Here is a 27,550-nt window from a genome sequence, read left to right as displayed (position 1 = left end):
GTTAATGTCTCATTGTCTCCTTCATCTTGTTCACCGTCGGACAAAGCACCAGTTAACATCAAGCACAGCATGGAGAGAAACGGTTTTCTACTCAAACAGCCTCGTTCCTCCCTTAATTCTGCGCACACACTCTGAGTCCCACAACACAAACGTGAAATTAATTATCCCCCAATCCAGCACCCCCAGAGTCACAGGCGAGACACCCTAGAGTAACAGGTGAACAAATTGAAGAGGGACCGGAAGGAGAAATGGGAGAGCAAGAATCGATAAGTCATTTAGACAGCAGGATTTACGGTCACACATCGGGATTGGCCAAATAAAGCAGAACGTGGGAGTGATAACGTTAATGTATGATAATGGGGAGAAAGTTTGCCTTGTGTGTGATAGATAGAGGAAGGAAGAACAAAAGGAAAAGGGCCTTCCAACAGACACAAACAGGAGCGTCCGCGTGCATGTACTGATGCATATCCACACGCACGTGCACACACATACAGGGAAGCCAGCCGTACCCCGTTTCTCCAATCTAATTTAGGTGGAGATGAGATGGGAGATGAGCTGCGGAGGGAGGGCTGGGGATGAGGAGCGCTTTAAATTACAAGATCCAGAAACAGATTGCTTTATTATCCATCTGCAGCAATATCTCTCCTCACACACACACGGTCATGCAATCTGCTGTCACACAGTGATATTCTATTACTGTTCCATTCCATATCGCCAGCATTAAGACACACTCGCCTGTTAGGTGATGATTCAGCGATGTGGGCAAGCTGCAACAAGTAAGACCGAAAACACAAAGACTGGAGCTGTGAAAGAAAATGAACACAAAAAGTGAAATTGTTCAAAGGGTACATTCATCGGAACGACAAAAAAAGAAAAGAAATTCTCATTTTCCTGGTATCCGGCCATACAGATAGTTGGATTTATTTGCCCATGTTCTGAAGTATCCGTCTGCCTCCACCACAATACACTGGCTTCAGTGTGCACCACAAACAAATTCTATTCACCTCTATTATATTGTGGCAGAGTTAGTAATATCAGAGCGGAATATTGAAAAAGTTGGACAAATAAATTGCACCATTGCTGGGAACTGTCTGATACCACCACAGCAGATTTTCCAGGGGCCAGGATCAGGATACTGTTTTAAGAATTCAGGACTCTTACACAATGCAAGGCAAATTTTCATCTTGCATTACTCGCTCAAATTTGACTGCAGGATCTTTTGTCTCTCTCTTGTGTGTCAAACGTGACTTAAGTGAATTAACAACAAGGTTTCATCGAACATGGCTGGAAAAAAATACTATTGCTGCTTTTTACATGTCCTGGATGTCCCAGATACACTGGGAAGGCAACAACTGTTGTGTCTGGGGTTCATTAATAATTCAGCTGCTAACTGTCCCATGCAGGTGAAGTGGGGACGGCCTGTTTTACTCCAGCGCGTGGTGGTAAATGATGGATATGACCTGTTTATGAATGAGGTTTATGAGGTTATTGTCGCAACATCACCATTGTATGCAAGGAACTAAGCCTGTCAGTTAACAGCTAGTGATCAACAAGGGTCGGCTATCGCTAATGTGTGCACAATATAAATGTGCACAAATGAAAATTTTTTACTTTTGCGTTTTCAGTATTCCTTAATTTTCATCCTGACTTCAATAATAACAAAAACAAAATAAAAAAAGTTGCCTAATTAAAATTAGTGGGCTAGCTGCCTTTTTATTTCTCTCAAAAATGAATTGTACACAAAATAACTGAATCTTTTGTTGGACATGCTGTTTGAGTCATTGAAATTAAAAGGCATCGATACATTACCACCTCATTTCACTACAAAATCCTTAATAAGCTCGCTGGGAGCCCGAAAGTCTCGTACATGCTGTTGGATATAGCTGTGTCATTTTTAGTAACTATAACAATATGAAATGTGTTTTCTTTCTGTCTGTTAAAAGAACGTTGGAAGATAGTGAATACTACACACGGTCGAGTCTTCCATCATGAAGGTTTTTATTCTTCAGCTCGACATAGCGCTGCATTTTGTTATCATTTAATGAAAGTGATGTTGTGTGACTCACGTCATGAGGTGCATTCAGTGTAAAATTAACAACAAAACATTTCCAAGTTAAATTATGAAAAACAAATCCAGCTATATACTGACGATGCTTATATGTATGTAATTAAATGCAGAGTAATCGGATTAATTGATTTAACTGAGTTTGATCAGATTTGAGATATTTGAGTCGTTTTGTGCTTCTTTTAAAAACAATTTAGATAACGTAAATCACAGTATCTTGATATATGATTTAATCATTAAACGTTTCCATTGGAAAAAAGACACATTATCATATTGAATCTTCGCTCAGCCCTAAACCGACCCTTTGAAGTCGCTTTTCTTTTATCAATAAATGAAATTATGAATTCTACCAAATTGCTGCATCTATTAAATAATACAGAAACATCAGAAGTTTCTCTAAGGCATGAAGAACTCAGGCAACAGTAAGCAGAAACAGCAAATGATGCAGTCCCCCTGCGGCCAACTAGTAACAAATGTATTCCCACGTTGTGATTTATGTCCTGCTTCAAAACTACCCAAATATACTTCAAAGCAGACGAAATCAAGCAGAAATGAGAATAGGGAAAATGTGCCCTTTTTGTCGGCCTTGGCTGTGGGCTAATGTGCAATTATTGAAAATGCCACAATACAATGAAGGGATTCTGCCCAAAAGGATCATCTTGGTGGTCAGCAGTCTGAATCCATCAAAGACAGAGAAGCACTCACCATCCTTTTCTACTTTTAATCATGACGGACAATTACAGAGGAGAGCCATGGACGGAATGGCTACCACACAGACTACAAAGGCCAGTCTTCAGAGGATCGCCTCATCTCCCTCATTCTGTTGTCAATCTCCCTCTCTCTCTGTCTCTCTGTCTCTATTCTCCATCTCTTTATTCTCCCCTGCCATCTCCCTCCAGATGAGAATTATGCATGCTGCTGTTTTCGCTGCATCCTACAAAGAAAACCTTGGCGCAAAGACTTGTGTAATCCCTCCAAAGCCAATAGGAATAAAGCTTGCGGTTGCAACTCAGTCTCAGAGGATTGGTCCGTAAGTCCGTAGTGTGATGTGTTGACACAACTGTAATTTAAAGATGAAAATCCAGCCAGTAACACTGTCAGCACTGTTTAAAAGAGGAATTACTAGTGCTGTAGCTTGCATTCTCCGGTCACTTTGTGTTGTTTTTCCATTGGTTGATGAATGGAAAAACATCACAGTGGGTTTCCAGTATCTAGTAGGAAGTAAAATAGAAGAAAGAATATTATGTTCCTCACAGTTGTGGCTCAATATTTACCGACTACAAATGCCATTTATGCAGCTGCCCAAACCAACTAACAAAGCTAGCCTGCTAATTTACATGCATACACACAGTACGGCCATACGGCCCACAATCGCCTGACAACCAGACACTGGCTTCCTGTTTGCATACTTGATGGCTTTGTTATTGGGCGGTGCTACAGGTGTTTCCCTGCACCTGAAGTTCTTTACAAGCTTAGACATTCAGTTTTAATAGAACCCAATTTAGTAAATCACCAGTTTGAAAAGCTAAATAACAACTCTTGACCATGTGGATAGCCAATTAATTCTACTAATGATACCAGATTGTTGGTACAATACTTGCATTCTTAAAGGATGTTTAATACGCATCCTCTATTTATTTAACAAACAAAATCAGTATTCAGTGGCAACTTTCAATGTATTTTGGTGTGCAGACGGTGTGCTACAGACACATTTTGATCAGTCCGACTTCATTCTTGACCACAAAGTAACCGCTGGTATTCCTTGAACACGTTTGATGTTACATACCAGTGTAAACTATCTGCTAGGAGGATTTTCCTCTGGGGAGAGAACAGAGCAGGGTTGACAGCCAGCTGTGATCTTTATTCTGTTCACAGCTCTTCATTACACACTGCTGCACCATGCAGGAAGGTTCACCATCTGGCTACTTATCTCTCTTTCATTCTCTCTACATCTATTTGTTTCTCTCTGCCTCTTGTTTAAGAGCCACGTTGAGAATAAATGAGAAAGAGAATTGGGAGGGAAATAAAAAGGAAAGAGGAGAAGAGAATAAGAAAGCAATAAAAGAGGAAACAAACAAGAGAAGGCAGAAAGAAGAAAGAAAATTGAAAAAAAAAAAAACGTTAGCGTGAGAAAAGATAAGAGGAAGAGAGAGATCCAAAAATAGAAACAGAAGAAACGCTGTCTCTATGTTTTTCTGATTCTCTCTCGCTCCCTAATGAAGTTATCTTTCTTCCTCTGTCACGATGCTTTCCAGTCTGGGTTTCCTTCAGATAAACAAGACCTGGCAGCAACAAAACCTGAAAAGTATACAAAGGAAACTTCTGCAGAATCTGCTGGGAAAACACAACGGCTGAGTCTTTATTTCCTCTTTTTATCATCCGGAGTTCTTCAGTTCTGAGGGTGAAGGAAAATGTCACCTCAACTATTTAGAGAACTGTCTACATTTCCGGTTTGTGCATCAGTTAATTAGGGAGACCACATTTAAATTGTAATGTCTTCCACAACTGCAGCTTGACTGATTTCTTTTTAGTGTCGGTTCAAGTTTTTTTGGATTAATAATGTTGGTTTCGGTGTTGGTTAAGAAAAAGCACCTGCATGCACCTCAATTCCCAGCAGTTGGACTCCCATATTGGCTGTTTCAGTGTTAAGGGTGGGAAGCTGTTGTGGGATCCCTTGCAGCTCTTAGTGGTCCGTCCGGATATCTGTGCAATGATGTTGAATTGTTTTGCGAGCCAGGTTCAACATTTTTTTTGCCAGACCTGTGTGTTTTTAATTTTCAAATGAATGCAACATCAGGTTAGAATAGATTATTCTGAATGCAGTGGTGATGGTGACCACTGGGCTTAGGACTGCTATCCACCCTCAACTCAAAGAAAAGCACACAACTCAGAACACAACTTATAGTCACAAATATAGGCCACGCACATTAGAACACAGTGGACTGGGTCCCTTACTCTCCTGTCATATACTGGAGCAAAAACAAACAATCTGATGCCTGAAATACGACGAGGGACACATTCATTTGGTCTTTGGGCAAAACTAAATGTGATTTTGTCATAGAATTGTTGAATTAAAGCAAGCATTATCAACACAAAGTACTGGACAGAGTAGCTGGTTTAGTGGGTAGAGTGAGTCGTCCTCTAATTACAAAATTGGCTGCTCAATCCGCTGCTCCTACTCCTACTTTTTTGCTTTGTGAACGGCGGTAGATGTACACGCTGTGAACGGCGGTAAATGTACACGCTGTGGCCAGTAGCTCCCATGAATTTTGCTACTTTGTCTCCGTCTTAATTTAGTTCAGTAATTTATTCAGTAGGTTCAATTTTTGTAAAGGTTTCTTTATATGTCCCTATATCATTTTACAAAAAATCATATGCTGCTGCTAAAGTCCTGAGGAAGACAGACCATATCACGCCTGTCCTTAAACTACTGTACTGTGTATAGGGGTAGATCCTTTTACCGGTCTACAAGGCTCAATACCTCTCAGAGTTACTTGTTCGGTATGAAGCATCCAGAGCCCACAGGTCATCAGAGAAAGGGTTTATTATTATTAATAATAATAATGATAATAACCAAGCAGAGTGAGGCAGCACTTCGTTTCTATGCTCCCCCATCGGCTCATTGAAATCAGGGCTGAAAACATTATTGTTTACTACAGCTTTTCATAAATTTAAGAGATGGACTATTTTTAATCATTTTATTCCTCAGCTATTTCATCTGCTTGTTTTGTTGTTTTTAAATCTCACTTTTACTGTTTTTATTCAATTCTGTCTTTGCTATTAATGGATTTCTCTGCCTCTGTAAATCACGTTGAATTGCCTTGTGTATGAATGGTGCTATACAAATAAATTCCCCTTTCATTTATTACTGGAGCATTGAATAGTATATTATAATAATTCGCTCAACATAAAAAGTGAATAAGGGGGTTTACTCCCCCAAGAGAGGAAGGAGAGCTGAGAGGGAGCTAAGCTAGCTAAGACCTAAGGCTACTTCACTACTCAGCATGCTCCTGGCTATCTGATGTCCGGTCAAAGGATGAAATAAGTCTTCAGGCTAACCCAGCACCGGGGGTCGGTGAAGGTCAGTGACAGGGCCCCCATCTTTACAGAGACCTGCTCCATCGTCAAGGTTGTTTTGTTTTTCATTTATTTATTTATTTGTGTGAAAATGGACTATAGCTGCATTTGGTTGTGCATCCCTGTGTTGCACACTGACAATAAATGATGTTAAAGTGTCCTTGAGCAAGGCAATGACACCCAAGTTGCTCTCCAGGTGATTTGTGGCAGCCCACTGTCTTTAATGATGGGAGGATCAATCTCAGCTATCTAAATGATCTCTTGAGAAGATCACATGAGCACAGTGAGTCAAACTGTATCACACACTTCCCAGGACTGTCACCCCTTTATTGCAATGCACCAAACATGGTAACAGCATAACCTCCACCAGCAGGATGCATTTACACCAAATCAGGCAAAAATACTGGTCCTCATAGTGAAAGAAACACAGTGGCCTGAAGCTAAAGGTTGAAACAGAATCAACTATTGGACAACTCGACCCAACGTCACGGCATGCTGACCGATCACGTAACCGGCGACACGGAGCTGTACAAGGCAGCCATGAGGGAACAAAAAATGGTTGTGCAGATGCTTGGTGTTAATGGGCCATTAAGTGACACTCCAGCAGCTGTCCTGCCACACACATGCCTCCAGAGACTGCTCTTCTAATTAACAGATTTCTGCATGGAAACGAATAAAACTGGAGCTCTAAAACTAAAAAATATCAACATATTCTCTTTACACCTGTTTAAAGTAACTTAGCGTCACATATATTGCAATAAGAAATAAAAACATGTATGCCTTCCCAGGAAAAGTCCAAAATGCAAAGCAGAGCGAGCAGAAGTCCTAAATTGCATTAACATTCCCCTGTATAGAAATATTCTACAACATGTCATATTTACTCCTATAAAATACATTAACAATACTTTAAGAAGCATAGGGAAAAAAGATGATATCCAGCCCGCTCTCACTGCAAAGTCAATAAAGTCACAGTCTGCTAGCCCTCCGTTTCAAATCATGGTGCTCTACATGGCTGCAATTATGGCGGGAGTCAAGGAGGGAGTCAGGTGATGTGGTATAAAGTCACTGTACGGTGAAGGTTGGGATTGATGAATGGACGGGTCCAAACACACAGGACTTTAACCCAGAAGACCAGTGTTCATGTCCTGTTTGAAACCAAAAGCCAACCTTGACTTCAATGTTTAATTATTTAATCCAAACCATGATCTTTTATAGACCTAACCTAACTCGTTTTGTTGCCGAAACCTAACTTGTTGCCTCCAAATACAATCCACATACAGATGTTACAAGAATTCATAATATCCTGTTGTTAATTCCATGCAACAACACACAAACTATTACTCTGCCAGTCTGAATATAAGCAGCATACCTGGTGTCCCTGAAGCTTGTCAGATGCTGCAGATGCTGATGTGCAAACTTTGTCAGACTGCAGAGGTCAGAAAGCCGTCTCGGACCTACGACCCACTCATTCTGACAGACATATTCACATTTTTCATTAAAGTTCAGACATGAAAATGGTGTAATATTCTCACACTAACTCCAACCTTCCTGTCCCCTTTCTGTCTGTTTGTATTAGTTATCACCTTTGTGTGTCCTTGCCAGGTGTATGGTGGTGGTGGTGTGTGTGTGTGTGTGTACTGTACACGTCCTGGCTGCAGCTGGCTTGTGGGTGACCCATTTGTGCAGGTCACACTCTGAAAACAAAGCTCAGCATCATCTTGTCGGGCCAAAAGAGGACTACGGCGCTACTGACCTAACCCTCAGCTACCTCATAAGCTTGTGCACACACGAGTGCGCAAACATCTGCTCATTTCAGCTATCGTGTCGTCTCCTGCAGGCGCCTGGTTGAAGTCGGAGGAGACAGTGGCGATGAAAACAAAGAGGGCTGACTTCGCTGCTGCTTTCCTGCGTGGCCGCATGGTTGCAGCAGGTGGACTTGGTAAGAGAGATTCATTGGGAGCCAAACCTTCTGTTTGCCACTTCCACGCTGCAGTTATTGACTGCACGTCGCTGCATCCACAGTACAGAATTCATGTCAGAACAGTCGTATAGGTTGAAGTAACCTTGTGATGACTGAATGTATTTGACAGCAAATTCAACCTCTACAACAGAGAAGAAAACCAAACAAGACCACCATTCTTGACAAACTTTCTGCATCCTTTGTTAGAAATAAATCCTAAGGAGAGAAACGATGAAATCCTGATGCATTCATTTTTGATTTCCTGTAAAATATGACCTCCAACCTGAGGAAAACGGCGCATGGCAGTCGGTGTGCCGACGTGGAACATGGGAGGATATCCATACGTTCATAAGTCTGATACCTTTGGGTGTGTGTCTATTGTCCAGGTCATGAGCCGTCGGCGCTGGACACAGTGGAGGCCTTCCATCCTCAGAAGAAGAAGTGGGAGAGATTGGCTCCAATGAACTTCCCCCGATGCTCCACCTCCTCCATCGTCATCAGAGACCGCCTCCTGGTGGTGGGAGGAGTCAACCAGGTTGTGCTAAATTTAGCTGTAAACCTTTCACATTTACACAAACATAAACACATTGGCTGAGCAAGCGAAGCCATCTATTATCGACGGCGACAGACGTTTCCTGCTCGGTGACAAGTGTGTCCCACAGTTTACTCATTTATTTATATCCTCTGTTGCAATGCGGAGTGCCCTCCTCAGTGTGATTCCATTTGAAGTATTCCTCCATGGAATTGTGTTTGGAAAAGGCCCCTGTCTGTCTGACTACCTGCACAAATGCAGAACCTGAGGGTGTAGTTCTGCTTTAAAAGAGAGAAACAGAGTCTTCATCTGACACCCACAGGATTGTGGGCGATCCCTGCTGACATTAAGAGGCTGTGGAAGGCTCAGTTTGAAAGCTAGTCGAGAATAGGGGCTGAATAATGTAAGGCTCAATTTTGGCTTCGGAAAACTGGAAAGGCGATTTTCAAAGGGTTCCCTTTACCTCTCACATCAAGATATGGGAATGAAAATGGCTTCTATGGGTACCCACGAGTCTCCCCTTTACAGATATGCCCCCTTTATGCAAATGCCATTCAGTTTGGGGCATGTATGTAAAGGGGAACTCGTGGGTAGGCATGATATGTAAATTTGAATGGGTTCTATGGGCCCACATGAGACCTTAGCATAACGTGGGCGTGTCTGTGAAGAGGAGAGGGGGATATCTGTAAAGGGGAGACTCTTGTGGATCCAGTGAGCCCAAATGTACTCATGTGTGATCTTGTTAATCCCTAAAGTAGACATTTCATTGTATTAACATAATTTTTGGGAAAATTGAATTCACTGACTTGACCTGTTGTGACCTCTAAGATAACCACAGCCTCATGTACCTTTACAACCATAAACTAGAAGCAGAGTGGATTCAGAGGATTAACGGCTTTCCTCACTGTATTGGTGATAAAGAGGTGTCTGAGCAGTTTACACAGCATAAGTGCACTGTTGAAAAAATGATTGCAAAAATCTCCACATTTTTAAATACCAAATCACAGCCTGTTTCGATTATGTTCAAGGTCTTGGTGTCTTAATGTTTTTTGTTTTCTTTTTAAAAATGCACCAAATCTGTGTAATAAATGACATCATGCAAAAAAAATTACTGCAACAACTTATGAGGCATGAGGCTGGCCATCATATACTTCTGTCATAATGTTCAAAGCCCTTCTACAATTTTACAATTTATTTTAAATAATTAACTTCTTATTTATTACTGGAACTACTGAGCTGCATATAAAATGAATCGTGAGGTTCCCAAGTAAGTACACCACTTCTATGTGGCATCCACTGTTGCCCTTCTATCTCCTCCCCCTTCCCCCATGTGTGTGTGTGTGTGTGTGTGTGTGTGTGAGTGTGTGTGAGTGTGAGTGAGTGAGAGGTAATTTGAAACAACAACAATCTGTTCACAATTAAGAAAGCAGCGAGAGGAGTCCTAAAAGCCGCTTAAACACGCTGCACCACTCACAAACAGGCAGATACTGATTGAGTTGTGATGTAATCTAATCAGACTCACCTGTGTGTTTATGTGTCTGAAAGTGCTGAGTCATTGTCAGCCATAACAAGTGATAACACAGAGGAGTCACGACCTGAAAAATGCAATTTGTATTGATGAACACGCTTTACTTTAAGCACCACACAACTTTGGTGAAGTTGTAGTCATGTCATCTGCTTGGATAAAGTTAAACATTGCAGTTTTAAAAGTCTCCACATTAGTGTTTTTGCTCCAGACTTTGAGAGGTGAAATAACATTACAGTGGATGAGAGGCTAGAAGGGCTCTCTTTCAGGCAGAAACTTCACAAACTGTAAGTGCTGTTGCTTAAATGGGCACATCGTCTGAATACATGCTGATGTTTTAATTGTGTATGAGAAGTGAAGGTTGTGGAAACTACGGGGCTTAAAGGGATAGTTCAGAATTTTGGACATAAGACCTATTTTCCAAGTGAGCCGGTGTGTTCGAGACGTAAGGAGACGTTTTCAAGAAATTTCATTCAGTTCTTCTAGTTGCAGAGTTCGCTGTGCTATGGCTAACGCAAGTCAATCGATCTTAGCTAGCATGGCATTAAAAACACTCATACCGACTCCACAGTGCACCCGAGGCAAATCCATTCTAACGACTATCGAATGTTTGAAATAAAACCAACCTTGCATTTTTAAGGATTTATGTCTCAGCAGCAGCAGCAGCAGCGTGTCATACTTCCTAGTAGGCTATGGCAGCGGCGGAGTGATATCACCTAGCACTTATAAGTTACCGGTTCTATAACCGTACCTGTACGAGCCTGAATATACAGAGGAGGAATTGCGTGAGAGGGATGCTCAAAGGGCAGAACGTGAACGAGCGTCTGTGGAGACCGAGATAGCCCCCGCTGGAGCTGAGAACCGGGACCAAACAAACGGAGACTGGTGGTGCCAGGAGGGAATCCCCCGCAACGAGTCCGAGGGTTTACGGGTCTAGGGACGGAGCAGAGGTCTGGGTTCGCGTGGCCGTGGGCTGCCCGGTGTTTGCGTGAGGTCCAAGCGCTTTTCACCCAGGTCTGAGGGCATGAGTCCCGACAATTCGTCCCGGTTCGATTGCCTATTTACGGGCAGTATTTTGGGCGGCACGCCTTAAGAGTTTTGAGTCCGACGGAGAGTCCGCATGTGTGGATTCAACGCCGCCCACACGCCGTTGGTCTGCGGTCCAAGAGCTTTTCACCCAGCTCTGAGGGCACGAGGCCCGACTATTCGTCGGTGTTCATGTGTCTATTTACCGGAGGGAATCCCCGCAACGCGTCCGAGGGTTTACGGGTCTACGGACGGAGCAGAGGTCTGGGTTCGCAGTGCGAAATTGTGGCTTCGCGTGGCCGTGGGCTGCCCGGTGATTGAGTGAGGTCCAAGCGCTTTTCACCCAGGTCTGGGAGCATAAGGGCCGAGAGTTCGGCGGTGTTTTTGTGTCTATTTACCGGAGGGATTCCCCGCAACGCGTCCGAGGGTTTACGGGTCTATGGACGGAGCAGAGGCCCGGCTTCGTGGTGCGTAATTGTGGCTTTGCGCGGCCGTGAGCTGCCCGGTGTTTGAGTGAGCTCCAAGGGCTTTTCAGACCGCCTTGGGGGCACAAGTGCCGAGAGTTCGCCGGTGTTGAGCCGCGTGTTTACCGGCTGGATTGCGTGCGGCGCATCTTAGAGTTTTAAGTCCGACGGAGAGTCCGCATGTGTGGATTCGCGTGGCCGTGGGCTGCCCGGTGTTTGAGTGAGGACCAAGGGCTTTTCACCCAGCTCTGAGGGCACGAGGCCCGAATATTCGGTGGTGTTCATGTGTCTATTTACCGGAGGGAATCCCCGCAACATGTCCGAGGGTTTACGGTTCTCCGGACGGACCAGGTTTGCGGTGCGTAATTGTGGCTTCGCGTGGCCGTGGGCTGCCCGGTGTTTGAGTGAGCTCCCAGGGCTTTTCAGACAGCCTTGGGGGTATAAGTACCGACAGTTTGGCCCAGTTCGATTGCCTATCGGGCCTTTCGGGCTGAGCGTCTTAGAGTTTTGAGTCCGACGGAGCAAAGTAAAATTCCGCTGCTGCTGAGAAACTAGTTCCTTAAAAAATGGATGATTCATGCGATGCGAGGTTAAAAGAAGAAAGGCAGAACGTGGGTGACATCACAGGTCATGTGATACACCCGAAGATCAGACCATCACAAACTCAGCCTGTGTGTGAAATCACTCACTACTCATTAAATTGTAGACTCTAGTTAGTTGACCCATGTAGTGCTGTATTAATGAATAGTGGACTCAATGCATCCCACAATTCATCTTGAAAAGTAAGTGTGCAACCGACGGTTACTAATGGAGCAACATATACCATCATGCATCGTGCTGGAGGATAACTGACAGACGGATGAGAAAGAGCAGCACTATTGAGACAAATCCATGAAAATAATATATTTAATGTGAGCAGAGCATCACAACACAAACGGCCACACAGTACTTTGTATTTAGCTATTAATTTGATCAAATACATGTAATGCCTCCACATTGACAACAGGAACAGGGGCCACTCCTTTCACTCTTACCTTTCATAATAAAAGCCCTAGACATAAAAGCCCCAATGATGCCACTTACATTCACTCAGCATTTCGATAAAAGGCAACAAAATAGCTTATAATATGTTTTTATTTGTCATTATTTTCTATGGATGGGTCCACCAGCCACCGTTGATCTGGAACATTTTAATTGTGCAGTGACATTATTAATGGCACAGACAAAATGGCCGGAGCAGTGACCGAATGTGATTTTTTTTTGCAGATGAGCTGATAGAGCTCTACATAGAATGACCTGTAGGGAGGAAGGGACTTCAGATATGACCTCAGAAAAGGTCTTAAAACAGCACGAAATGTGACCTGTGATTAGTCAAAAACTTTAACATACATATTACAGCTGAGCACAAGTTAGTTAATGGCATCTAGATGTAAAAGATTATCTCCGTTGAGTCTGTACTTTTTCTTTTAAAAAGCATCATCTTTTAAAAAGTACCAGGGTTATGAAAAAGCTGTGTGGAGGTCACTCTCCAGCTTCCTCCCACAATCATAAAGACAAGCGGGAGTGGTTCATTCACGACTCTAAATTGCCCGTGGGTGTGAATGGTTGTCTGTCTGTGCGTCATCCCCGTGACAGATTGGCGACCTTATCAGGGTGAACGTCAGCTGGGACAGGAGAAGCGGTGTGGTTAATGGTTGATACTTGAATGACATCTGTAGCTAAAAGTATGCAGAAGAGTAAAAAAAATAAAAATAAACTGATTTAAAGTCCCAACCTCTGACCACCAATCTCCACTTTGTTTCTGCTTCTCAGGTTCCCAGCTCAGCCCACGAGATCCTGTATGTGAAAGAAGAAGAGTATCTGTAGCCGATGGCAACCGACACCAGATGAATGCAGCGGACCAGCGATTCCACTTCCTCTTTCTCTGTACGACCCTGTGGAATCGGACTCTAGTGCAATAGTATGGGAAGCATAGACAAAACTGAGAGAGATGGAGTGTGAGTGAAAGTCCCTCACGACACTGCCCCCTGCTGGAGCTGTAGTGACACTGAGCCCCACATGTAAGCACACATGCACAACGGAGGAGCTGGCTCTTTTTTTATATTTGGATGATTTCTTTATTCTTCTTATTCTTGATACTTTTAGTATGTGACACTTCTGCGTTGTACGTTGCAGTGCATACCTGGAGAAGAAACAGTTTTGTAGCTTATATGTCTCGTAATGTAGACACAATAACTATTGTATGGCATATGCATTTCATGTTCTGTTGTGCTAACAGGTTAGCATTTGTAGATGTGTGGTTTCCTCTTTTAATTTAGTTTGATGACATGACTGCAGTATTTATATATTGTCTGATATCATCTAGCAAAGTAAAAACTCATTATAAAGTGTGTAATGTTTGGTTAAACCATACTGTAACAGGGTTTGCACTAAAGCAATTAACACTGAGTGGGAGCTGATTTTACCCTCACTAATTTCCAGTGTAATGCATTGTAGTAATTACACTGAGAACGCTGTACTATCTCTTTGATGCTGCGACGGTGCACATTTGTGGGTATGATAGATATGATTCAAGACATTTCATATATGAAAGAAACTGTATCAATTGACAATGTGTTGTCTGTTTGTTTGAATAATAATCAGAAGCAAAGAAATGGATCACTTTACCGATTGTACACATTTAATTCCTGCAGCAATACAAGTTCTCTTTAGTTCCTCAACGTGCAACGTGTGCTGTCCTGTACGAATCATCAGTTAACACCTCACTCAGGTCGTGATGTTCCAGTAGAGATAATAAACTGACTGGTAATATGTTTGCTGTCATTATAGTCGGAGCCAAACTCTGTTTCTTTGGCTCGGGCTGTTGTGTAACAGGTGACAAAGCTGTGAAATATTACATGGTGTTGAGAATTGTATTTCATCTTACAGCATAATCAATCTCTGATCTGTCCACATGCAGTTGTGTCATGTAATATTGAGGATACGATTCTGTGGAATAAACGGGATCTGTACGTTGTATCACTCTTATTTCCCACTAGATGGCAGTGGTCACACACATGAATCCACACAAGAGCCGATGAGGCCTTCACTGACTCGTCGCACTGTTCAGGTTCTCCAGAATGTTTTTATTTGAAGTGAAATTTTCTTAAGATAAATTAAGATACATTTAAAAAATGTTTACATTTAATAAGAAATGGCTATAATGATGATTGCTGACAGATTAGATAATTTACTCTTTACAGCTTTTTAAAGTGCTAAAATACACGTTTCTGAAACCAGTGACCTATGTTTTGAAATGAGACCCATAAAAGCCAAAAACATACTCAAATACTTTGCATCTCTTTCAAAAACACTTCATTCAAACTATATAAACAATATTGCATCACAACTGCACAGACAAACACCAGAAACATGCCAACTGTGCTATGTATGAAACACTAGTACCCAGCATGCTCGGGTGTTTTCATTCAAAACATGCTGTAAATATAGATTTTGAAGTCATCTAGTTGGCTGGTGTTTTCCCAGGTGCATTGTGGGTGCGTTAGTGACAATTGTGTGAGGCATCGCGTTGTTAAGCAACAACACACAGGCTTTTAAAACTAAATGATGCCTCTTTTGTAGATTTGCAAAAAGTGTGTTTTATAAATTGTAAATAGTGTAAAGCTGACATGTTTAGCATGATTGGTTGCTACACGTCTTGTGCTCTAAGTAGGCCTACTAGTGATTGTGACTTGGCATACATTGAATGAGGGAGCATCTGTACTCTTGTGCAGCAAACAGCAAGAATTCCACAGATGATATCCTCAAGTAATTTTTTAAAGCTAACGTTGCTTTCTGAGCAGTTGTCATGTGCCATTACTGGGATCCACTCACAATTCATTTAGAGCATTACAGTTTATTTTCTGATAGCTTATAAGCACTATCTGTGAAACGTTAGGCGTCTCTTTGAGAAAATTGTGTTTTTGTGACATACACACAATAAGCACACGAAGCACCTACACACTGATAGCATAAATGAAAAACACTTGTGGCGTTAGTTGTTTTTGTGTGTGTATGCAGGGCAGAGCAGTTTGTAATTAAGTGTAGTCATGCATGTAGTGAACACACAAGCACACGGATGTTATTCCAAACCTACTTCTTCAGCAGAGACTGTGCATTCAGTTTGGCACGCTTGGTAAATGCATTGGCTGCAAGTGTTCACGGTTTCAGAGACTAAAAAAACTGCAATGTGAGTCATGCAATACTTTTTTTTTTTTTTCTGCATACAAATCCACTTCTTAACAGTCAGTTTACTGGTTTCCAGCAAGTTGCTCCATAGAGCTTTTGAGCAGACTCGAATCGAATAGATCTTTAATGTCCACCGGGGTGGAAATGTGTCTTCGGCTCACAGGACATAATGACAATCTGCACCACAAAACAAAGAGAGTCAGTCAGACAGTTAGTTAAAAGCACACAGGCTACATGAACGACGATTCATACAATTCATACAACAATAGCAGCAGCTGCAACAGTTCCTGCCATGATTGTGGATTACCTATCATTTGTTGAGTTAAGAAAGTTGATGGCACTTGGGATAAAGGACTTTTTAAATACTGAAGAGAGGACGGGAGCAATCTGCCCGGATGCTCCTCGCTTTCTTCTTCGTCCTTTCTATTCCAAGTTGTGTCAAAGGCTTTTGGGGTCTGCCAACTATCTTGCTTGCCATTGACACAATTCTAGAAAGCTTATCCCTGGATCTACAGTTTAAAATGGCCGTACCAGGCAGGAAGATGAAAAGTTAAAACGCTCTCAATGACAGCTTTGTACACAGTGTGGAATCTGCTGACTTATGCCGAAGCTACTGAGTTTCCTGAGGAGTTTGAGGCGCTGAGAGCATCTTTTAATATACTGCGTCAACAATATCACTGACCACAGCAGTAGCAACTAAAGCAGCTCAGTTCAAAGTCCCGCCCCCTTCACAAACACACACACACACACACTACATCACTGTAGCACAATGCACGTCACCAACACGGCCGTTAGCTCGGTTTGGCAGACAGCTAGCTAACTTAGCTACATGCTATCACTAATCACTAACGTTATCTGATGTGTTTCATCCAGCGACTCTTTTTATCAGCCAGAATAGAAAGAGGGAGCGAGAACGTTAGTGCTTGTAACGTTACATCCTGGTACCAAAGACACGGGCATCATAGCTTCAGCGTCACCATTAGCTACCATACATATTCTTTCTGGAAGAAGGACTAAGCCTCTCTGTGACTCTCTCTGCTGTATTTGTTTTAGCAAAGGAGGTTTAATCTGTGTAAATAAGACATTCTGAATAACTTGTGAATAACTGTCACAAAGGCCAACCTTCTTTTTCACACAGCGAGCCTCTGTTCTTCAACGGTATTTATTTTTGATTTGCAAATATATCTAAATATTAGCCGCATATGAAAATATAGGCGTTTCCTACCCCCAAAAGTTTTCATTTGCACTAATCCAGACTTATTTTCCTTCCTTGGAATCTAACAACTGGAACCAGCAACATACTGAACCTCAAACAGTCAAAGTCCTCACGCATAAACTATCAAAACATGGTGATGTTTTTTCAACGTCTTTCAATGTGTTTTAATTCAAAGCCCCGCCCACTGCTGTTCTCCATAAGCCACCATGGAGTCCACGCTGCCACTAACTGCACTAACTGGAATAAATGTTATCTAATTTTTGTAAAAACAAAAAAAGAGGTCTAAAATATGTGTTTGAAGGATGTCAAAGTGATTCAGCTGCGAAAACAGGTTGAAAAACAAAAACACAGGACCGTCGACCACGAGACTCGTGTCCCTGTAGAGTCAATACGCTGATTTCCTCTGTGGGCTTTTACTGCTGCCCACTAAGGGTAGACATTTGCTCCACAATGACTCATGTCCACACACACACACACACACACACACACACACACACACACACACACACACACACACACACACACACACACACACACACACACACACACTATTTAAAACATCTTAGACCCATTTTAGACATCTTCCAGTCTAAAATGGGTTGATTGCATTCAAGTGAGGCTGTTTATGGCTGCTGTATTCCTCTCTGTGGTTTTTCCACATTAGTGCAGTCAAGCTTGTTGCCCTGGTAAAACAGCAGAGAGACACAGAAGGAGAAGGCTGTTGGCCTGAAGTAGTAGCTCTCACTTAACCGTGCAGGTAAAAGGAAACTCATTTTATTTCACGTTTATTTCTATAGGGACAAGTATGTCACACACCGCAGCATTTATAGCCTGAGCTAATTTGCAATGCCGTCCCTAGATGGGCCTTTAAAATACATAACACTCAACAAGAAATACACACGAGACCATACCAAACACAAACTCAACAATATATGTATTTCACTTATACAGCAAGAAAATTAATTTCACTTTTCACTTTCACTTTTTCACTTTTCTCCGAAGGGTAAATTGTATCTGAAAAGAGGCATATTTGACCCGGCTTCGGTGGAAAATGTCACTTTTAAGTCATACACTTCATATCACAACAGACAGATATTACCGTTTTTTTATCCAAGTCAGCTCAAATGTTTAAAAATAGCACTGTTGATCATCATAAAGTAGGGACGCCAAAACATCTGTTTGCTCTCTGAAGGTCTGATGGTGCAACACATACTCACTCCCAAATACCAGTTTACTATGCCGCCATCTCTTCCATTAAGGTTCCACTGGTTTTTACGTAGAACCGCAACGTTTTGGCAACGCACAACCCACTGCAGCACCAGAGGCTTCGTTTAAAGGCTCACATCCCAACTAAACACATAGAGTTGTTTGGCGGGATTGTAATAGAGTTGTAAACGTGATGTACAACTTGTTGCTATAAGGAGCTCTCGATCACTTTCATTTCATCATATTAAGTCTGGCAAATAACAACCAGTCAATATTGTTATTAGGTTATTGACAGAATGCTCTTGTGAGTTCTCTTCAATAGGTTATTGACTTTTTGTTACAGCATGTCACACGACTTGTTTGTGTGTTCTTGGACACCTCAGCCTCTACAGTTACTGTAACCTGATGCAATCTTTGTGATCACAAACGGTTGTTGGCAAATGGGTCATATTTGATCTGATGGGTTTCCAAGCAGGTTACATCAGTCGTGGGAACAAGTATATTTGCCTGCTGCAGGAGTCAACAGTGTGTGTGTGTGTGTGTGTGTGTGTGTGTGTGTGTGTGTGTGTGTGTGTGTGTGTGTGTGTGTGTGTGTATGTGTGTGTGTGTGGAAGGTAGTCTGATAAAAGAATATGCTGATGGCTGGTATCTCATTTTTCATCATCAGCAAAAATTATATTTCACCAAACAAAAGTAAAAGTATAAAATCTGATGTAATCATTACATTACATTTAAGGGGGTCGACATTTAGGGGCATTTAATAGTCATTATTTTGTGTGTAATGACCTGAAAATTAGAATAGTTGTGTTTTCGTTTCAGCCGCTTTGTATCTATTTACATTTGGTCAAGATGGACAAACCAAACACTGACTATAGGAAGGGCCATTCGCGTTTTCGTGTCCACCACCGTACATCTTGGCACATGGGAGAAGTTCCAGTTGGTTGCATATGCAACCTCAACCTCAGATGCCATAAAATCCTGCAGACTGGCCCTTTATCTACAATTCATTCATCCCATCACAGATGTTAAGTAGAAGACCCCTAACTGTCTAATTTTGTCACAAATACATGTACATGCTGCCGTCAGAGAACAGCTGAAGAGCACACATGCACACCTAACAAGATTCTTTAAGAAAGTAGAAGTAGCAATACTGGGTTCATACACATCCTGGAAAACCTTCGCTTTCTGTCCAACTTGGTTTAAACGGTTGAACAATGTTGGATTCTTGAAGGTGTTTGTTCTTTCAAAGCATGTAAGAGATGATTTCATAAATAAGTTGTAGCCACTGACTGCACGTCTTTTAACTCACAATACTAGGTGGCCTGTTGCACTGTGCTATGATACAAAACCAATAAGCAGGTAAGTCAAGCAAGTCCAATCCAATGAAAAACATGAATGTACAAAAAACGATCTAAAAACAGAGGGGTTTGGTGAAAGTGCAGCATATAGGATTAGTAGCATGGGCTTACATTAAAACTAAAAACAAAATCAGTGGTATGGTCCTTTATGATGAGGCCGTCCTCTCTCACCTGCAACAAACTATAGGTCTCCAATCTCCAATATTCCACCTCCATGATGATGTCTGTTTTTTTTAATGGGTGAACCATGTGCTGCCGGTGGGAGGTGAAACACACACACACACACACGCACACACATACACACACGCACACACACACGTAGTATACGTATGAGGACATGGCAGTTAATCACTAAGACTGGTTGTTATTCTCTAACGCCTCGCAGGTTCATTTCAGAGTTTCTGTCTGAATAAGTAACGTTTTTAATCATCACACTGCTCCATCCATGTTTGACATGAATATCTTTCTGCCTGGAACATCGGCGGGATGTTGTACTTGCCGGTGCAGCCAGGTTACAGCTCATTCATTACAAGATCCCGGGGGTCACAGGTCACAGGTTTCCATCTGCACTCAAGCAGCCCAAGTCGTAATGCAGAAATAAAGAATGCAGGAAAGTTGTTTACTGAAGGGATCCTTAAATGTGGTTTTAAAAAAGCGGATTAACTGTAAGTTATGTGGTGCAGTGGTTAGCCTGAGGGGTTGCCTCTCGCTGTGTGTCAACCCTGTGAGGACCTGGCCGCCACCAACCCTCAAAAACAATACTAAAAAAAACATTTCATACTGAAATGTACCCAGGCAACAGTGAAAAACCCACAGCCACTGTGGTATAATAACAACAGCTCTGCCTGACAGTAAATATGCTCATAAATTAGTCCACTAACAGTAGTGCAGGCGTCTGTATGTTTTACTGAAAAAGTGTTACAACTGTCACCGCCTTGCACTGCTGTCTGTATGAACAGGTTTGATGTGAAATATTCACAGGAGAGTACTTTCATGCTACTACGTGGCTAGTTAAAGTATACAATCATAGTTTGGCTTAAAATTAACAAAAACATTTTGTTACATAACTCAAGTTACCGAATGTTAAAAAGTCAACTTTGACTTTTAGTTTCATGCGGGACATGGCCAGAGGTTTTCTGGGTGAAGGTCCTTTATTTGTTAGACCCACCCATCTACCCTGACCTCCCCCCCCGAACTTTGATGACAAACTTATCTTTGATACTTCAAAAAACTTTATTTTTCGACATATCACTTTCTTTACTCGGTGCAGCAGAATTTCTGAATGACACATCACATGAAAATCCATCTTGTCAGGCTTCAAGGAATGCTTTTGTGCCCGGACCAATCGGCATCCTGTGAGGAGCTACTGGCAGCTACGGGGTAGTTGTGAACGACCATGGCAGCGCCTGAAGAGGTTAGCGTAGATGCTGCAGCAGCAACAGTTATATCACAACTGGAGATTCCTTCATTGAAAGAAGAGCAAAGAACGACACTAGCGGCTTTTACTGGCTTCAGTAAGATTTGGATTGGCAGATGGTTCATCCAATCACCTGCCAAGTACCTGTGCATTTCCAAACCGTTTCCAATAGAGACTAATGTCACATTCACATACACTCGTACGTTGATGGACCGCTTATGGATTGAGATGCATAACGTGATCTGATTGGTTGACGGATCTGTTGACACCCGAAAAGTAGAATTTTTCTCAACTTCACCGATCGAGCGACACAAGCGATGCAACGGAACGGACCCACAATTCATTTTGGCATAATGTGATTCAAGCCCATGCAAAGTCAATGAGATCCGTCAACGGAAAGGTGTAGTGTGTACACGGCTGAAGTCACATGCTTTATTTTGAAGAAAAATCTGTGCTGTGCACGTCAACAGACACAACACCAACCCAGCCATTATCTTGGCTTGCTAGCTCGCTGACTTCTTACCTGATGTGGTTTATCCAGACAGTCTTTCCAATTATGTGTTTTCACAGTCCTGTATTTCAAAAGTTATATGACTAAATGCGACTTTCTTGATGTGTAAACTAATATTTAAAATTGATACGCAGCATTTGTGTAATTCATGGCACAATTCAAACAGGATAAAAAAAATCATTAGCCTCTTTTTTTCAAAATAATGTGGTCCGTGCCCCGAAGGTGACTTACCCTTTTTACGACTCTCAGTAATTTAACGGTTTAACACAATGTTAATATTGCCGATGGGAATGATGATCAAAGCTACAAAAATTGTAATAAAGCAACTCTCCCTGGGGGATGTAATGACGACTCTCTGGAGAACGAGGAGAAGAAGTGAACACTCAAACTGGAGGCCTGTTGCCGTGTAGAAGTGGGAGGTTGGAGGGGATGGGATGGGAGAGAGGGAGAGAGAGTGGGGGAGTGTGTTCGGTGGACAGCCATTCATCCTGAGCTGAGGGAAGGTTTCCAAATCTCCCCCTGACATTCTTCTGGGCTCAAAGAAGCCCCGGGACAGAAGTGGCCAAAAACTGGCGCAGACCGCCTCAGCGTTGCTAGGGACAGCCACTCTGGCGAGGCGTTGCTGGGGCCCAGCGCTGTTTTGTCTTCCGTTCTCACCTCACTTCCTGGTTTGGAAAAGGAGGCTGGAGGATCATTAACCACCAGAAGGACCCCATACTACACTGTATGTCCACATGTCACCCGGCCTCAGGACAGGCCCACGGCCTCGTCCTCATTCAGTAAGTTATTAAGGTGGCACAAGCTTTCTTTTTCCACTCCAAAGCAAACATCACATAGATGCCTTAAGCTAAAGGAAAGATTAATCATATCTGCAGTCGTTGAGCAGACCTTTTGCCACCTGGGAGAGTCACGCTGCATCGTGCCCTGACTCCGACTCTAGTTTACAGTGTAACTTTTGGATTAAAGGTGTTACATCATACCTTCTCACTGGATGAATGCGGTTTAACCTGCCATACAACATAAAGGAAGTGCTTACTCTGTTATGGTGTAACTTCATTTAAATATCGTTTAATCATTACATTACATTTGAAGGACCAGTGTGTGACATTTAGGGGCATCTATTGGCAGATATTGAATATAATATTCATTCTTTTATATTTAATGAGCTGAAAATGAGAATAGTTGTGTTTTTGTTATCGGTTCCAGCTGCTTTGTATCCATCTACATTTGGTGCGTGTCCTCTTCACAGAGTTACGTTGTACCGCCATGTTTCTAAGGGAGCCCAGAATGGACAAACCAAACACTGGCTATAGGAAGGGCCATTCACGTTTTCATGCCACGTACAGCTTGGCACACGGGAGAAGTTCCAGTTGGTTTCAATATGCAACCTCAACACTAGATACCATAAAATCCTACAGACTGGCCCTTTATCTACAATTCATTCATCCCATCACAGATAATAATAATAATAATAATAATAATAATAATAATAATAATAATAATAATAATAATAATAATGGATTGGATTTGTAGGGCGCTTTTCAAGACACTGAAAGCGCTCTGACAGGGTTCCAGGTTCCATTCATTCACACACAGTCATACCGGTGGTGGTAAACTACAATAGTAGCCTCAGCCGCCCTGGGGCAGACTGACGGAAGCGTGGCTGCCATTCTGTGCCCACAGCCCCTCCAACCACCACCTCAAATATACAGCAGTCATACACATTCACACGAGGCAAGCTGGGTGAAGTGTCTTGCCCAAGGACACAACGACCATGACACAGTGACCCTCCGAACATTGGCCAACCTGCTCTACCAACTGAGCCACAGTCACACCATGTCAAGTAGTTGTTTGTAGGTGTTTGTTCTTTCAAAGCATGTAAGAGATGATTTCATAAATAAGTTGTAGCCACTGACTGCACATCTTTTAATGCACAGCATGATCCTGCCACACCAGCAAAATTAGGCACCAGCTTTTCTATGACATGGAATGATCATTGTGTAATTATTATTAAAATGAGGGTTTCTGCGTAATTTTGTGTCTGAAATTTTTTGATATACATGCGGAAAATAAATAAATAGTCCCTGAGCAAGACACCTCACCTCACCCTAATTGCTCCTGACGAGCTGGCTGTCCCCCTACGTTGTTGACTCTGCCGTCGGTGTGTGAATGAGGGGCCGTCCAGACGAAGCAAAACAAACTTTTTTTCTCCGTTTTGCCTTGGCGTCGTTTCAAGAAAATCCGCGTCCAGACGAATCCACTGAAAACGACTCAGCGCGCTGTAGTACATATTCCTGGCCCTTATGCGGCGCTGTTTCTGCTACAAAAATGCAGAAGAAGAGACGGAGCTTGACCGGATGTTTGCCATTGCTATGGCAACACGTGAGAGTTACGGCTAATCTCCACCCGACCACCCGATCAATAAACACCCATAAGATGACAATTTGGCCCATATAAATAAAACCAACAATAAGCATCAACAGCCGTCACCCCAAGGACCTTGACGAGGCGTTGTCACACGTTGGGATGGATTAATTAGACAAATAAATGCCTACATTCATGGGAAGTTAGCTAGCGGTTGTTTGTTAGCATCATAATAAAGTAGCTTTTTCCCTGGAATATCGCCCCCTCTCTCGGCTCCGTTTTTTTTCATACAGCAGCCCTGATACGCCGTCGTACAGACGAGCAGAATATCTGCTACGAGCACGGAGGCCGCCGTTGTTGTTGTTACGAGACGGTCGCGGGGGAAGAAGTCAGGCTCGAGGGCCGAGGGGCGGGCCGATGACATCAGCGTATTCGTTTTCGTCGTCCACACGAAAACGAACACGAAACGGAGAGGTGTCGTTTTTTTTCTTTTCCACCCTGAGAGCTGGTTTTTGATATTACATTTAATAATTTAACACCATTTGTTTTTAGTACACTTTACATGTAATATTTTTATATCTACCGAATATTTTTACACATTATTTTCTCTTATTACTTATTATTATCGCATTACTGATGGAGAGCAATAACAGTTTTTCTTCAATAACAGTTTTTAACAGGTAATTTTCACCAAGGTGTATGACGAAGTCATATAATTCAAATAAGATAATAGGCTAAAAAGAAACATGAGGATCACACAGTTTGAACTCTACTTAGTGCATGTGGGACACAGTATACAGTATTTTTCACACATGCAGCAGGTGCTTTTTGTTTTGCAATCATTCTGTCGGGGACACAATTGGCTTCTTGTGCGTTTTCCTGCTGGAGCTGCTTCCTCAGGTTGATGGACATGATCCACTCCATTCTTTCAATGTGTGGGGTTACAGGGGCCTACTTTTACTTTTATTTAGTCTTGAATTGTTTGGGGTCATGAAGGGAATATGTTGGAATGTCTATGTGTGTGTGTGTGTGTGTGTGTGTGTGTGTGACTGTGTTTTTTGTGACGTTAAAGGGATTTTAGTGCTGTGGGGTCAGAAACGAGCCCAGGACCCTCTATGTACCCTTTTGTTCACAGCTGTTATGGAAATATAAACACATTTGATTTTGCCCCTTTTCTAGTGTTGGGGTCACTTTATGAAAATACATCAAATTTCAAGTTGAAAAATATTATGAAGGGGGTTTTCTCTGAGGTTAAATATACAGTGGGGTCATTTTTTGCCCCAAAGACCCCACAAGGGCTGCAGAGATGAAGTTGCTGATTGAATGAAGGATGATGTTGGTGTCGATGATTGGTTGCTACTCGCTGATTTAAGTATGCACCATGTTTTGTTTTCCCGGAAGAAAATGATGTTGCCTTCCTTTTCCCTTTCCCTTTCAGCTCGACTTTAAGTATAAACAAAACTACAAATGATTAAGTAATACCTTGTATGTCAAATTAAAGTGATAAAGATGTGGCTTTCAGTTACAGAACCAGTTTCTAATCATCTCTCTAATAACTGTCTTCATCCTAGAACTGGTTCCCTGAAGCACCTTCAGTGACCTGATGTTAAAGATGTGAAAATGCCTTAATGACAGCTGCCTTCTGAGATAGTATCAGCTGTTCCGACACAGTCACATCTTTACCACTTTCATTTGACTTTCAGAGTCACAACTTTGACTTTTAAAAGAGTATTCGTCAACTGTGGTCGAATACTAATCAATCAGTTCTTATTATTTGTTACAATAATTTCCCTCAAAACATTTCCCCCAAATCTGCTAAGGTGGTACTTTCATATTCACCATAAAGACATGGGCCTGGTATCAATCTGAATGTCGCCAGGCATATTTCCAATGTTCAAATAAACCATGACATCAATTACACAGAATGTTCACGAAGAGACAACATGCATGCACAGCAGCAGGACACACCTCAGTACAACTGTGCACTCCAACCTCCTCCAGACATTTTACTCTCACTCCTCTTGTGCAATGTTTATTTGCACAATTCTAAAACCCTGACTGCAACGTGAGGGAGTGTGACTTCCTGTTCACTTACGAGTCTGGGCTGAAAGCGCCAAACACACCCAGAGCCCGCAGTGTGACTGACACTCATCCCCCTCATCATTCTGTTGACGCTGTGGGTGAACTATGCCAGCATGGGTGGGATGGATTGTAGCCTCAGCCTTGTGGGCGATGCTGTGGCTGATGATGCTGAGATGAGGCGAGCAGTTGTATGGCAACAGGCAAGCAGCACAACAAAGCTGCAGGTCCTCAGGGGACATTGTTAGAGTGGCTGCTCTCCTCACTTTATCTGTTAGATCAAACAACACACATACACGCTGCAAAGCAATCCTTTGATGGAAAAAAAGCTTCAGTGCACTATATAATATACAAATATGACAGCTAATCAAGGACCATAATGTCATAGAAATCCTTTTACCAAAGGAGATGCAAGATCTACATGATTAAGAGGATCACATAGACTGTGTATAAGAAGTGGACGTAGTCACCCTCATTGGTTTGTGGACTACGATTTTGAAGCCTCGAGTTTGGCATTTTGGCCGGCGCCATCTTGGAATTTTTTAAACCAAAAGAAGTGACCATATTTGGACTGCAGAGTAACGACGGTAGTGACACCGTGGTAACGACCGGTCATTCACAAGGTAGCCCCGCCCTAAAGCATACCCTGCTTTATGGTCTATCTGACTCTAAATGGACTAATTGACTAAAAGAATATCATGCTGGATTGAAGAAGACTTGAAACTAGAGATTGAAACCATAAACTCATGTTTACTGAGATAATAAATCAAGTGAGAAGTAGGATCATATTCTCAGACTTCTATTCAATCTGAATTACTTTTGCAACCAAAGGAGTCGCCCCCTGATGGCCAGTAGAGAGAATGCAAATCTAAGCTACTTGACCATTGGCTTCACTTTTCAGGAGGTTGTCAACTGGTCAATCACTAAGCGTCTAATGATAAACTTACTGCTGGATATAGAGACACATTATTAAAATAAAAAATAAAAAATTATTTGATTGTGATTATTATTCCAATTGAAAGGAAACAAATAGGCCTACAACTCGAGATGTCTGTTTCTCTCGTGTGGTTTTGGGTCACTTTGGTATAATTTCAAAAGATTTACTTATGTAAGACTTGCATTTATTTATTTTCTGTGTGGATGGATCATTGACTAAAGTCCACCCCAGCTCAGTTAGACTGTAGTGATATGCGTGCGTGCCCATTCATTCAGGAATCTAGACCCATTGTTAAATTAAAACTTTCTATCTCAGCCCCCCTGGTAGTAAATTAGTAGGCTTGCGCAGGAGACTGGCATCGCACGGGCACGAATTTCCACACACATGGGGTGGAGGGGAGGGGGACGTGCGCAATGGAGACGAGGAGTGTGGTGGTGGTGGATATGGAGGGGAGGGGGAGGTCTGTATCGTGAGGCCAGAGTAGGGCCCGCCTTGTGGCTTCCTGGCCCCCTGCACCGGACGGGTGTATTATAGATGCGCATCCAAGCAGCCGGGCGGCGGGGGCCACTGGACGGGTGCAATGTGA

At 42.4% G+C, this 27,550-nt stretch overlaps 1 protein-coding gene across 2 annotated transcripts in view; it reads left to right on the top strand.

Moving 5' to 3' along the window:
- klhdc8a (kelch domain containing 8A) overlaps window positions 1-14,627 on the top strand; it is a 44,811-nt gene extending 30,184 nt beyond the window's left edge. Inside the window, exons 7-9 of one of the 2 annotated variants that reach the window (XM_084038399.1) lie at window positions 7,980-8,081; window positions 8,489-8,637; window positions 13,462-14,627. In XM_084038399.1, the coding sequence (XP_083894525.1) occupies window positions 7,980-8,081; window positions 8,489-8,637; window positions 13,462-13,515 (305 nt within the window). In that variant the 3' untranslated portion in view covers window positions 13,516-14,627. The other variant, XM_084038400.1, reaches the window with a different exon arrangement.
- Window positions 14,628-27,550: the final 12,923 nt, after the last annotated feature.

Source organism: Eutrigla gurnardus (genome assembly GCF_963514095.1).
Source record: "Eutrigla gurnardus genome assembly, chromosome: 2".
NCBI classification, from domain to species: Eukaryota; Metazoa; Chordata; class Actinopteri; order Perciformes; family Triglidae; genus Eutrigla; species Eutrigla gurnardus.
Note: the sequence above shows the minus strand (reverse complement) of the source record. Positions and strands in the feature narration are given on the sequence as shown.